Genomic DNA, 13,361 nt, shown 5'->3' with positions numbered 1-13,361 from the left:
TTCACTCAAACCACATGTAGCCCTAGGGATTAGGTAGAAGAACTAAATACAGCAGAAGAGGTAGCTGGAGAAGAGTAAGTGTTGCTTGATGGATATGAGAGAGAGAGAGAGAGAGAGAGAGAGAGAGAGAGGACTGAAATGGAACGTAGTGCCATGAGATGGCAGCGCATTTATGTACGTAGATGCCTGCCATTATATCGTCGTTGTTCAGACAAAGATTCCTTCATTTACTGCCCTCATTGACTCCACACCCCAACACAACACTTAATCTTGTGGGTTTCACATCATCGGCATCTGTGACTACAAATAACATAGTCCACTTCATTGCGTATCCAACCATTTGGATGATCCGTCTCTCGTATCAATGTCACGTTGTTGCAGAGTGCACAGAAAAGACTGCACGCCTCCTGAAGCATTACCAGGTTACACAGTTCCTGCAGGGAGCAACCAGGGTGGAAATCCCTCTCTTATATGTAAGCAGATGAGGTCGATGGAATCCAAACGATAATATGACCATAAGGAACATCATATTTCACGTCTGTCTTGATTAATTTTTGTGCCATATGCGATGATAAAAACCTTCCAATCTGTACCCACATTTCCTGGAAGTGGCCAGTCCAGTCTAGCAGCACCTGTAGACACAACAAGAATGCACAGTGAGGTGGTACAAAGCTTCAAATTTTTATTTATTGCAATTCATGCAGTAATGGCACAAGTGACAACTAGTGATGGTCCTGCTTATGGACCTCCATCCCATTGTCTGTGCCATGCAGTGGGAACAACTTCTGGAGGACTTCTTTGCCGAAATGTTTTGAAGTGCCTTTCAGTAGTGGACTCCTGTAATTGAAAGGCTCTCGAGTGCTATACAACACATCAATTCACATGGCAAAACTTTCCACACTCAATCTTCTAGCCCTTCTCCTAGCGTTTTATGGCAACACATTAGATTTACGTCTTCTTGTGCCAGCCAAGAGGTAGCAATTAATCCCGCTTCCTCTCTCTCTCTCTCACATGCTAATGCTCAGAGCTCGCAGTAATGGCTGAAGGAGCAAAACCTCCAAAGTTGTTGGTGCAGTGGGATTTACTATACCACTTGGACGCTTGTATATGAATGGAATAGGAATTTGATGGTCTTCGACGCAAGCAAATGTGATGAAGTAGTGATCATATAGCCGTGTGAGAGAAAGAGGGATGGAAAGAATACTGTGAGGTTGGAGGTGGTTAACTATTAATGTGGCAGCCTGTCTCTCTCCTTTGGTAGTCGGGGCTTTTAATGCTTCGCCACACACCCACCTCCTTAAATTCCAAGTCGTTCCCTTCCCCCTGAGACCCATCTCTCTATCCCCTCTCCCTCCCCCCCACCCCCCCCTCCATCTTCTCCAAACAGTTCCATTCTTTTTCCCTCGTAGTTGAGATGGGAGAAGCTGCTTTACGTCCATAAACTCTTGTTCCTCTTCGATCTAACACAATGGTTTGGAAGGAGGAGAAGAACACGCCATGAAATAGTTGCTATGATGTTGGCCCGGTTCACTCAGAATTCACCAGCAAGCCAAAGAAGAGGGCTTTACGTACTCTGTTCTGATTGAGCCGCGCCAATATCTTAGTATCTTTTTCATTCCAATACCTCTTTCGTTTCCCAATTGCACTGCCATATAGGTACTTGTATACAAGCTTCTTAACTGTTAGAATGCACATGTAAGATTCTTATTATGTTTACGTATAAGAAGGTTTTATCTTCCTAAAGGCATATGGGACAGCATACGTACATAGTAAGGCAAATCAAAACAAGCCTCATACATGCAGCCACAGGAAAAATAAGATTTTGATTATACGTGTCAAGCATGTATCTTTTGCCTTTTTTATGTTTCCGAGACTTTCTTTATATCACAGTGGATTATAAGTTTTAAAGTGTTGCATGGACCAGCCTCTGATGAGGCTGCCTACTTTTCATGATCTTTTACAAGATCCTTCTCTGGTGTAGTTAATGCTGAGACTGGAAAAAGTTGTTGAACAAGATTAATGGAACATAAATGATGGATGGTGAATGTAAAAGCAAATCTGAAAGATGGAGATAGCATCTTTATGTGCATAGATATCTCTTTCATTCGTTCATTTACTCCTTGATTATTTTGTTTTAGCTAGCATTTAATGCACCTATGCTCTACATGGTCCTGACAGCAAAGGAATAATATTATGATTGAGAAAAGTTCATGTTCATGCATCCAGCGACTATATCTCATCACGTATTTGTTTGTGTCGAAACATTATGCATGCTTGGGTTGGAATCTATAGCACAAAGTGAGTGTGTCATGGATCAAGAGAAACGATATTTGTTCTTGTTCAACTAATACGTATACAAAGGGTTAGGTTATAAGCTCTAAAGTAACATAACACACCGCAAATCATGTCTCGCAACACTTTGTTGTTAATATGTCCTTTGCTTTCCTCTTTAGACCAGTCGAATGATTTCAGCTACCTACATCTCCACGGCAGGCTACAATCATCAGATTTCTACCAAATATTTAGATGTTGTCTTCCGACAAAAGTCTTTGAGATCTTCCTAGCCAGACCGCTAGACACTTCATTCCAGTCTTCTGTCTCACTTATGTGGTTCCTTAGTTGATCCAGGAGGTAACAATCAGTGCTCACAAGATACGGAGTATCATACTTTGCACTTCCTTGCTGCACTGGGAAAGGACTTAATCTCCTTTATGTTCATTCACTAGTTGTACTTCTCCATACTGTTATTTGCTTGAACCTTTTTCTTTCCTTTTGGTATCTATCTTTTCCTATTCCTTTTATCCTTGCCCACGACGAAAGCATTCGATTCCTCATGTTGTGACTACTTAAAGCCCTCGTCGAGATTAAGTTGTCACCTGCGAGAGAGAGGATGACAATGTTGAAGGTATTTGGACAGCCGGCCGCCACAGACGTGGCCAGGGTGCTAACTTGCCTCTTTGAGAAGGATCTGCAGTTCCAAATCGTTCGTATCGATTCGTTCAAGGGGGAGCACAAGGTGCCGGAGTTCCTCAGGTTACAGGCAAGTCATCAAACTGCTGCTTCTTCTTTCACTTGCATTTGAATATTACGATTCAACAAGGGTTGTCTGCTTGCTCCTCCATTCGGCCTTGCAGAATCCATGTGGTCAAGTAACCTTCAAAGATGGAGATGTAACTCTTGTTGGTATGTGTTGGATCACCGCTCGATGTTTGCCTACAGCAACATGCATGGATTACATTCTAGAGATAACGTGATCCTCTTCTTCTTCTGCCAGATTCAAGAGATATTTGTCGACACATCTCCAAGAAGTACGAAGACAAGGGAAACAAGGCTCTTTCTGGTACTGGCTTCCTCCAGAGGGCATCGATCGAGCAGTGGCTACAAGCAGAAGCTGTGAGCTTCGAGCCTCCTAGCTCTGCTTTGGTCTTCCAATTGACCTTTGCACCAGCACTTCACATGCCACCTGACGAGGAACTTATCCAGCAAAACGAGGAGAAACTGTCCAAGGTGCTCGACATCTATAACTCCAGGCTCGGAAAAAGCGAGTACTTAACTGGTGACACGTTCACGCTTGCTGATCTCTCTCACCTTCCCAACTCGCACTACCTCACCATGTCCGAGAGGGGACGCAAGCTTTTCGAGACCAGGGGGAACGTGGCGAGATGGTGCACTGCAATCTCAGCACGGTCGTCGTGGAAGCAAGTCGTCGAGATGCAGAGCGAGGGTCCCGGTCTGATTTGAGATTTTAACCATGTAGAATCTTTGCCTAGACAAATATGTGGTGGCAGCATTCTATGCGCATCTAAGAGAATAAGTTTGTGATATGTGACAGAATTCAACAAAATATATAACATTCACACCACAATATATACGTGTGCTCGTGTGCACGCGTACGTGTGGAGACGCTTGTTCTAATTGGAACAAGAAGCACTGCCTTGATGGGTTTAGGTTGTTCCTTTGGGTTTCTTTCTCTGTCTTCAACCAAGCACCATTTCTTGGTGTCAGAACAAAAATCACTGGAAGCACTGCCTTCATGGTGAAGCTCAAACCAGAGCAATAAAAGCAAACATCAGTTGGCCATCTGATCCCCATCCAATGGGCACGATATGCGCTCCCTGAAACATTCCCTATACGCTAAACTTTCTCTCTTTTCCTTTTTCTCTTTTCCTTTATATCTTTTTCTTTTACTTTTAATTCTCCTCTTGTGAAGCAAGGAATTTCCCCACCAGCCCTGTTAGTATTTATATCTCCCCTCGCAGTCTCCCCCTCCATGCACTGAGAACCAGAGTGCAGGAGCATCCTTGCGCACTTACCATGGCTAGCGTGAAGGTTTTCGGCTCCCCGACGTCGGCAGAGGTGGCGAGGGTGCTCACCTGCCTCTTCGAGAAGGAGATCGAGTTCCAGCTCATTCGCGTCGACACCTACAAGGGCCAGAAGAGGCTCCCCGAGTACCTCAAGCTACAGGTATATATGAGAGCTCAAGAATCTATACCAATGGCTAAGCTACCCAAGTCTTATTAACGCATGCACCATTCCTCGTCGCAGCCCTTTGGACAAGCTCTAACTTTTGAAGATGGAAAGACGACCCTCGTCGGTAAGAGAAGACAACAAACTCCGTGCGGTTGCCCCACAAGTTCGTTCCGTATGCCGAATGTTATATGTGGTTATGAATGCAGATTCCAGAGCCATATGCCGACACTTGGCGGAGAAGTATGTGGAACAAGGTAACAAAGATCTTCTCGGCTCCGGGACGCTCGAGAGGGCATCGATCGAGCAATGGCTGCAGACGGAGGCTCAGAACTTCGACCAGCCCAGCTCCGCGCTCGTCTTCAACCTGGCGTTTCCGCCGCTCCCGGGCCTGGTGCCGGACGAGGAGGTGATCGAGAGAAGCAAGAAGAGGCTGGCCCAGGTGCTCGACATCTACGAGCAGCGGCTGGACGAGACCAAGTACCTGGCCGGAGACAAGTTCACGCTCGCCGACCTCTCGCACCTTCCCAACACCGAGCGCCTGGTGTCGAACAAAGAGTGCCGTTCGCTCTTCGAGGCCAGGAAGAACGTGTTCAAGTGGTGCAAAGCGATTTTGGGCCGGGCCTCGTGGAAGAGGGTGGTGGAGATGCAGAAGGAGCCGCCACACATCGTCTAATAAGCATCGGTTTTGTCCCAAGTGTGATAGCTCTTCTTCAGGGAGGGGTGGATTGCTCGTTTTCTGTGTGTCGTTTGCTTTCCCAGCTGCTCTTTATTTACCGTCTTTGCTCAGTGCTCCCCGTTGGAGTATGTGCTGCCAAGTACGAATAAGGATTAAGCGTCACTTATGTGACCTTAACAGTATATCCGGATCCTAATATTCTAGACCTGTGCTCTAGTTTGATACACTGCAAAGCCAATCTGGTGTACTGAGGCATGCATCATTTAAGACTCCTACCGTGCTGCAAAACAAAACAACGAAGTTGCCCAGAATCCCATCAGATTTCTTTCTTTATCCGTCTCTTTCTCCTCCATTTGTTGAACCAATTGCTCCGTTGAACGTGGACCGTGGACTACGAATTCTACGCTACGCTAAGTACTACAGTGCATCTTTATTGGAATCGTACTAACACATGCCTTGCGGACAGTGGGTGGACGTTTCTTTAACTACTAAGCCTCCTCTGGGTTTCCAAATACCACCACCTGCCGAAACCATCACCCTTCCTTCACATTCTATTCATTGACCAGCTAACCTGTCTTTGACCCATTGAGATGACGAATGGCACTTTACCGTCCAAGAAACGGAAAAATAGCGTGCAACTAAAATCTTGTCTCGTAAAGAAAAATCAGAATCCAATATATCTATAGCAAAAGAAAGTAATATAAGAAATATCATTAAAAAAAATAGAAAATTTGAATAATGATCCCTATCCAGCTACACCTTTGACTGAGGAATCATTGAGCCGCTCTTCAAAATTTTGAATGGCCCAAATTAAAATATGATGTTATATATAATTGAAAAAAAAGGAATTATTTTAAGAATATAGCTGTCGTGATTATTGGGTATGCTTCATCGCAAATACCAGTCGTCATCATCGTATTAATATTCAATAAAAGAGACTTAATTGCAATTAAAGGCGCCTAAATGACGGAAGTGGATAACTTCAACCGAAGCAAGGCGAACGAAAAGGGACAGTGGACACCGCGTAGAGAGAGAGAGAGAGAGAGAGAGAGAGAGAGAGAGGCGGTGAAGACGTCGAGGGCTCCTCCAACCGTCACCTCTTGGGGGTTCATCGTTCGCAGGTTACACATCGCAAGCAACCGCTTTTGGTTCCCGCCCACCCGTCCTTACGAAGACGTGAGGAGTGACGGGGCCCACCGAATGAACCACCCAGAATGCCCAATACGAAGACAGGTAGATAAATCGAGTAACAAAAACGGGTGGGAGAGCCTTTTTTTGATTTTCCTATGACTGGGCCAGACGTGTGAACGGATCGAACTACAACGTCTGTACGCCGCCCAGCCAATGGGCGAAGCAAACGCCACGTGACGGCCCGGCTCGTGTCACGCCAGGCCAACGCCTCGCTCCGTTACAAAAGAGTAGATTCCCTTGGAATATTCGTTTTCGAGATTAACTCCTTCCTAATCCCCTCGTCTTTATCTCCTTACCCTCCGCTATGTTAACGCCCCGGTCTCCGCCTCCCCCTTTCCTCGCAACAGACCAGAGAAACCGTCTTTCTTCCTTGCATCGTCGTTTTACGCATTGTAGCAAATAGATGACGAGCAGTGATCGCACGGAGAGGATGCTGGAGGAGGCATTCAAGATCCGCGGCCGGGACAAGAAGGGCCGCAAGATCCTCCGCATCGTTGGCAAGTTCTTCCCAGGTACGAAGGGCTAATCCACATCTGTTGTTTGCTTGTTTTGCGATTCCTCCGATCCGTTCCTGATTTGGGAGTAATCTGCGACAGCGAGGGACTTGATGAGCGCAGCGCAGGGTGGAGGCGAGGAGGTACTGCGGAGTTTCTTGGAGAGGAGGGTGTTCCCGGAGCTCGCCGGGGCGCCGTTCGTGGTGGTGTACATGCACGCCCTCGTTCAGAGGTCCGAGAACTTCCCCGGCGTGACGGCGCTGCGGTCGGTCTACGAGGCGCTCCCCGCCGCCGTCCGCGACGGGCTCCGCGCCGTTTACTTCGTGCACCCGGGCCTGCAGGCCCGCCTCTTCTTCGCCACCTTCGGCCGCTTCCTCTTCAGCGCCGGGTGAGTCACGCGCACTTTAGTCCTCTGTTATCGGGTACCGTTAACGTGTGCCAGTCGGACCCGTTGCACCCGGCGCACGTTTCGGCCACTGAGAATTGCTATCGTGAACCGTAGACTTTCCTTTGCCCCGATTGGCCCTCGGCGCATAGTAGCAGAAAACAACGCTTGTTAGCTTCCAACTCGAGGGAGTTGACTATAGGGCGTAATTGGTCAAAATAGGGCTCGTATTCATTGCTGTTTTGGTAACCTAATTCGATCCCTGGGAAAATTCGATGGCTTGACCAAATCCAATAGTCGATTTCCCGATGGGATTCGCTTGCCCAGTCGAAGTCTCGTTGTGTTTTTCTACTCTAATCCGAGTTGATGGCATCCTAATCCAAGGGCTTTTCCGATCTGGGTGGAACAGGTTATACGGGAAGCTGCGATACGTGAGCCGGCTGGAGTTCCTGTGGGAGCACATGAGGAGGGGCGAGGTGGAGGTGCCGGAGTTCGTGGAGGACCACGACGAGGAGCTGGAGCACCGCCCGCTCATGGACTACGGCCTGGTGGAGAGCGACCACCACCACCGGGCCTTAGACGACCCCGCCATGGACACGACCGCTTCCATGTACTCGTACCGGTGCATCTCCTAGCCGTTGTGTGATGGCATGATGATCGAGGACCATCATGCGCCGTTCTTTTTGTTTCTGTCTTGTATACGTATGTACATAGTACATGACGATAATGATACCCAGTCGAGCTGTTGACTTTTCTCGACCATCATGGGCCGTTCTTTTTGTTTCTGTCTTGTATACGTATGTACATAGTACATGACGATAATGATACCCAATCGAGATGTTGACTTTTGATTACAAATATCAGGATAAGATAATAAATATATAAACGATAATAACTATGCCAGTTCTAAGCGCTGCTATGGTAGGTTACATGATATTGCGATTAGCCCTGATGAATTAATTGCCTAAACAGCTGGAGATATTTAGGATAGGGATGACGATGGCGTTTGTGGACTGTTAGGTCATAACAGTTGTCTAATAATCAACTTAAAGTTGGATAAAAAATCATTTATATTGTCTTGTAATCACAATATTTTACATTACGATAAAATCGGGTCTTAGCCTTTACGTTTTTGTAATATAAGAAACCATATCTTTAGTTTTTTTTATTTTCCAAAAATTCTTTGAAAACGATTTTATAAAAAATATTTTAAAATATTTTGATTTGTCTGCCAAGCAACACTGGAGAAAAATAATCAACATAAAGTTGGAAAAAATCAATTGTATTAAAAATATTTTATATTTTGAAATAAATCGGAGGGTCGAGTCTTTTATGCAATTTTTTTGCTAACTTTTGAGCCTTTTGTCTAATATTTTGCTGAAATTTTGTTTAAAATTACTTGGTAATTGAATGATGAGTTGTTGATTTTTTTAGAAGATAACTCATAAATCAATTTTTTTGACCTTTTTATATCTTTTTATTTTTCATAAAATTTTTGAAAATGATAACATTATTTTGCGTAAAAAATAAATTTATTTTTAAACATTTTGATTTGTCTATCAGAAAACACTAGAAAAAAAGAAGGTGAAAATCTAACCACATGGCAACAGCATAACTTCTTATTATGGTTATGGATACATTATTAGATAAGAATCATGTTATCGATTATAAATTATTAAAGAAAATTGAGATTATTTGAAACCTATAATTGTTAATGGGAGGGATATAGTAATAAACTAATAACAATGTTAAGTATAAATCAAAATTTGTGATTTTATAGGATTTTAGTTTAGGAATCTGAACGAAGATAAGTGTTTCATCATAGGTAAAATCAAAGTTTTAAGTTTATCCTTCTATAAATAAAAGGTTCATTATGTATATAATTAAGAAGTGAAATGAATTAGAGCATTGACTCATAGATTTAAGGTTAGAGAGATTATAAATTTTAGGTTTAATAAGAGTTTTAGTTTTTGAAGATTCTTTACTCCTGGATACTTCTCCATAATTTCTTGAAATCCATGAGAGATTTTCTAATATCGAACGAGAGTTTTAATTTTCAACATGCTATATCTCAAAGACATGTAAAAGTTAAGAGGTTGTCAAGAAAGAGATAAATACTAAAAGTACTTATTTTATATAATTGAAAGCCTTGATTAGATCTTGTTAGAGAGAGAAAACACATCAGAGAAATAAGTATATAAAGAGAGAAATAATATTAGGAGAAAAATAGACTGTTTAGAGAGAGAAATGATATTGTAGAGAGAGAAATAAAACTATTGAAAAAGAGAAACCCTGTTCTTAGAGAGAGATAAATAGAGAAGATTCAAAAAGAGAGAAAAATCATACAAGTGAAAAGCCAAAGAGAGAGAAGAATTACTGGTAACATCAATATTGAGTAAATTTGATCATGATAAATCATCAAATAAAACAAGATACCAAGAGAAATCAAGCAATCGATAGATTAAATTATACTAACCGAAAGATGATCGATACTGATTAACAGATAGAGAAAGATCAATAGATTGAAAATTTGAAACTCTAAAAAAGGAGATTGAAAGTATGGATGATGACTTTGATAATTTATTTTAAATTTCATTATTACTTAGATTTGATGAAAATATTATTAGAGATGGAAAGTCATGAAGCAAATTTATCTTGGATTAGAAGATTTCAAAGAAATTATTTTGGATGGTTTTAAAGATGTGAAACATCATAGAAATGTTGAGTTACTCTGTAAAGAGCATAAAAAAGAGTGGATTTTTAATAAAGAAGATTAAAAAGCAGTCGAGTTGATGTTACAAGATATTTATGAAAATTATATATATAATCATTCTACATCATTTGAAAGTAAATAAAAAAAGACATGATACAAAACTAGAAGAAAAAAAAATATATCAATAAAAGAAGAAGAAGAGAGATCTCATCACAGATTACCCTAATAGTATTATTTCTCAAATTAAAGATGCTACGATCATACAAAAGCAAGATTCACATTGCAATTTACAGAGTTAGTAATTAAATATTAAAAAAATATTATTAAAATTGACACGAAGATCGTTAGATATTATAGAGTTAGTCGTCTAAAAGATATAAAGATTAATAAATATTCTATAAAAATAAAGTTAGATATCTGTGTAGATAATTATGTTGATGACATTGATTTTCTATTTAGAGATTGATTCCAAAAATCTGATAAGATTGATTTCAAATATATCAGAGTGTTTACAATTGATCAAGATATATAGGACACATGGAGCACAACTATCGTAGATTGTGTGGCTCGAAATTCATATATTTCAGAAATTATAACCTCGAAAGATAACGTAGGAAGCTTCGGGCTTTCCATAATATTTTTCTTATATAATATAATTTATAGAAAGATGTTGAAGTATAAATCAATTTTATAATTTGATAGGATTTTAGTTGAGGAATCAATATTTTGAGTTTATCCCACGATAAATAAGTTAATGTGATATTTTTAGTTTATCCCTCCATAAACAATTGAGAGGAGATGAATAAGACTAGAGGCTTAAAGATCGTAAATTTTTTATTTAATAATTTTTTAATTTTTAAAGATTCTTTACTCCTTGATATCCTTCTATAATTTCTTAAACTCTATCATTTTTTCACGAGACATTTCTGGTATTAGAGCTTTTTTATTTCTGAAAGTCCCACCATTTATTCGTTAAAGAACATGGATTAGGTTTAATCCAACAAAACTCCTGATATGGATTAGACTATTATGTTCATCCTTGAGTTATGATCAACTCAAGTCAGATCGAATCGGATTATCTCAGATCAGCTTCTACACATTAGACTGGTGATGGAATGCAAAACCAACCTTAATATTTTTATCATGATAAACTTTAATATCTCGCCCATCTCGACTATGAGTGGATTGAAACATTATCTATGTTAATAGAGTTATATCGATGCTTTGTTCCAAATAGTAAACTACTTTGTTGGTTCCTCAAAGCACAATCCACTTTGGTTTCACATGTAAACATGGATTAGATGTTGATTGGATTCATTTGCGTGATTGAAACCATGACGAAAATGAATTTCATGACAAGCAACATTTCTGACTCTCATAGCATCTTTATATAAATTAACAACCATATTTAGCATTTAGTTCAACTGAATTGAATAATCTTACAAAAAGGAGAAAAATATATTTTTTGAATCATTCTCGTTTTTGTTCGATCACAAGGACATTGATTTAATCTTCACCAATTATTTTCTTCCTTTAAAACTAGAGTTAAAATCAACAAGATAAACAATATATTGAAACTAGAACTAAAATCGAGAAAAATAAAAATACAATAATACAAATTGATTTTAACATGATAAAACCCCAATTAATATTAGGGAAATATCAACTAAAGCAAGATTTCACTATGCCAAAAGGATTTATTTTCTCCAAAAGAAGAAAATAAATAATACTCTCTTGTAGGTAAAAAAAACAAAAAACTCATATCTTTCTCTTGATACAAGGAAAGATAGCTTTATAATTCTTTTAAAGTGAGTTTTACAACTCACATTCTCCCACTTAGCTCACTTGTCATATATCATACACTTTGCCATTCTATCACCCATGATTATATTATCATGGGCTATAAAAGAATCTACTTCATATAAACTTGTCAGTATTAATTGGAGCACATCTAATAGATTATCAAAAGTGTAAATTTTTTATACAGTCAACCTTTCATTCTCCACTACTTCTCAAATAAAAATGATATTGAACTCCTTATTTTAAAACAATTTCTTCAGTTAAAGAAAGAATTCCTTGCAATGTACAAAGACTCTTCGGTTGCCACAATATAAAGTAATGTTACGTTGCTTGTGCCCAAGTTCATCCATTAATCTTATAATTCAAATTGGTTCTTTCTAAACTTTAGTAGTTACCATTGCATTGTGCCTCAATTATATAACAAAGCTCTTCTTACAAGTGTAAACACATAATTTATACTCGATTTTCTCTTGTCACAACTATACAATCTTTTTGATATAGGTTACAATGTTATCGAATATTATTTGTCATGAATCAACTGATCTTACCAAGTAGTTGTATGATATTAGGTTGTATATAAATCATAGCAAATATTAAGCTCTCCACTACTCATCTTCTACGTGGATAACATAGTTATTGATAATTACTTGTATATTAGATACACTGAACATCCAAATATATGTGATGAATAATAGCCAATTGGTTTGTTAGTTCACAAACTCATTAGAGTCTCCTTAGTATTGCTCTGATTCTTTCTAGTGGAGTCATATTCATTTGTTCTTCTACACCAGTTTGCATTTTGCTAATGAGTATATGTCATACTAAATTATGCATAAAACATCAAATTCATCCTAAATATTCTTCTCGATTCTATGTCCTCAAATAAATCTTTCTTTTTAATTCAAGTTCGACTTATGCCTTAACAAAAAAATCATTAATTTTTGTTTTCTATATCACCTACCTCTATTAGAAATTTCATTCAACAATTAATTCAACTTTGGAGACCCTTACATAAGATATTAATTATTTTTAATTAAAAAAAAAGTAAAACTAATATTTCTTATCTTTTTTGGAAACCCCTGTCGGCATCTTTATAAATGAGAGAACTCTTTTTTTTTTCTTTTTATCCATATTGATTAATAAAAAAATTGACTATAGAGAACGATTATTGATTGTCTTTGAATTTAGGCGAGTCTGTGATCATTTTTTTAATTTTATTTGTTTGTTTGGTTTTTTAGTTGTTTAATGGTTTATAAGATGTTAGGTAGTAAGTAAGTTTATATTTTTTAGATTTTAGATAAATATATTGCATATGCCCCCCCAATAGCTTGGAGTTGAATATTGATGATATGATAATCAATATATAATCTAATTTTATGACATGATAATTTATAAAAATAGTATAATATAAATTATATTATTAAAAATAAAGTTAATTTTGTAACATACTTTGAGGTCACTAACCATGTTTTATGATTGTAAAATTTTATCTCAAGACTTATTCTGATGAGACTCAATTATCAAATCACTAAAGATATTTTATGATATATCGTATTAGTTTTATTCTCGGAGAATAATAAGTACTATTATAGCTCTATGCATTATGATATAAATTACTTGATAGTTAGAGAA

The 13,361-nt window shown here is 39.0% G+C and overlaps 3 protein-coding genes across 3 annotated transcripts; all 3 read left to right on the top strand.

Annotated features, from left to right (window-relative positions):
- The first annotated feature begins 2,832 nt into the window (after positions 1-2,832).
- Positions 2,833-3,867, top strand: LOC103993843 (glutathione S-transferase F8, chloroplastic). The gene is made up of 3 exons (XM_009414083.3): positions 2,833-3,040; positions 3,135-3,183; positions 3,275-3,867. Exons 1-3 carry the CDS (start codon positions 2,891-2,893, stop codon positions 3,739-3,741), a joined length of 666 nt encoding a protein of 221 aa, XP_009412358.2. The 5' UTR covers positions 2,833-2,890; the 3' UTR covers positions 3,742-3,867.
- A 394-nt stretch (positions 3,868-4,261) lies between these two features.
- On the top strand, positions 4,262-5,328 carry LOC135609123 (glutathione S-transferase F10-like). The gene is made up of 3 exons (XM_065102215.1): positions 4,262-4,464; positions 4,546-4,594; positions 4,677-5,328. The coding sequence occupies exons 1-3, from the start codon at positions 4,315-4,317 to the stop codon at positions 5,141-5,143; spliced, it is 666 nt and encodes a 221-aa protein (XP_064958287.1). The 5' UTR covers positions 4,262-4,314; the 3' UTR covers positions 5,144-5,328.
- Positions 5,329-6,632: 1,304 nt separating this feature from the next.
- Positions 6,633-7,978, top strand: LOC135610351 (uncharacterized). Its single transcript, XM_065104755.1, has 3 exons — positions 6,633-6,849; positions 6,934-7,219; positions 7,626-7,978. The coding sequence occupies exons 1-3, from the start codon at positions 6,741-6,743 to the stop codon at positions 7,849-7,851; spliced, it is 621 nt and encodes a 206-aa protein (XP_064960827.1). The 5' UTR covers positions 6,633-6,740; the 3' UTR covers positions 7,852-7,978.
- Positions 7,979-13,361: the final 5,383 nt, after the last annotated feature.

Source organism: Musa acuminata, chromosome BXJ2-4 (genome assembly GCF_036884655.1).
Source record: "Musa acuminata AAA Group cultivar baxijiao chromosome BXJ2-4, Cavendish_Baxijiao_AAA, whole genome shotgun sequence".
NCBI lineage: Eukaryota > Viridiplantae > Streptophyta > Magnoliopsida > Zingiberales > Musaceae > Musa > Musa acuminata.
The sequence above is the reverse complement of the archived record's forward strand: the minus strand, read 5'-3'. Positions and strand labels throughout refer to the sequence as shown.

Bases quoted from the DNA above. Each gene is read 5' to 3' on its own strand.
- LOC103993843 (XM_009414083.3), top strand. From the start codon at position 2,891: ATGACAATGTTGAAGGTATTTGGACAGCCGGCCGCCACAGACGTGGCC. The intron at 3,041-3,134 runs GCAAGTCATCAA...TCGGCCTTGCAG, and splicing joins CGGAGTTCCTCAGGTTACAG to AATCCATGTGGTCAAGTAAC. The intron at 3,184-3,274 runs GTATGTGTTGGA...TTCTTCTGCCAG, and splicing joins TGGAGATGTAACTCTTGTTG to ATTCAAGAGATATTTGTCGA.
- LOC135609123 (XM_065102215.1), top strand. From the start codon at position 4,315: ATGGCTAGCGTGAAGGTTTTCGGCTCCCCGACGTCGGCAGAGGTGGCG. The intron at 4,465-4,545 runs GTATATATGAGA...TCCTCGTCGCAG, and splicing joins CCGAGTACCTCAAGCTACAG to CCCTTTGGACAAGCTCTAAC. The intron at 4,595-4,676 runs GTAAGAGAAGAC...TTATGAATGCAG, and splicing joins TGGAAAGACGACCCTCGTCG to ATTCCAGAGCCATATGCCGA.
- LOC135610351 (XM_065104755.1), top strand. From the start codon at position 6,741: ATGACGAGCAGTGATCGCACGGAGAGGATGCTGGAGGAGGCATTCAAG. The intron at 6,850-6,933 runs GTACGAAGGGCT...AATCTGCGACAG, and splicing joins CGTTGGCAAGTTCTTCCCAG to CGAGGGACTTGATGAGCGCA. The intron at 7,220-7,625 runs GTGAGTCACGCG...TGGGTGGAACAG, and splicing joins CGCTTCCTCTTCAGCGCCGG to GTTATACGGGAAGCTGCGAT.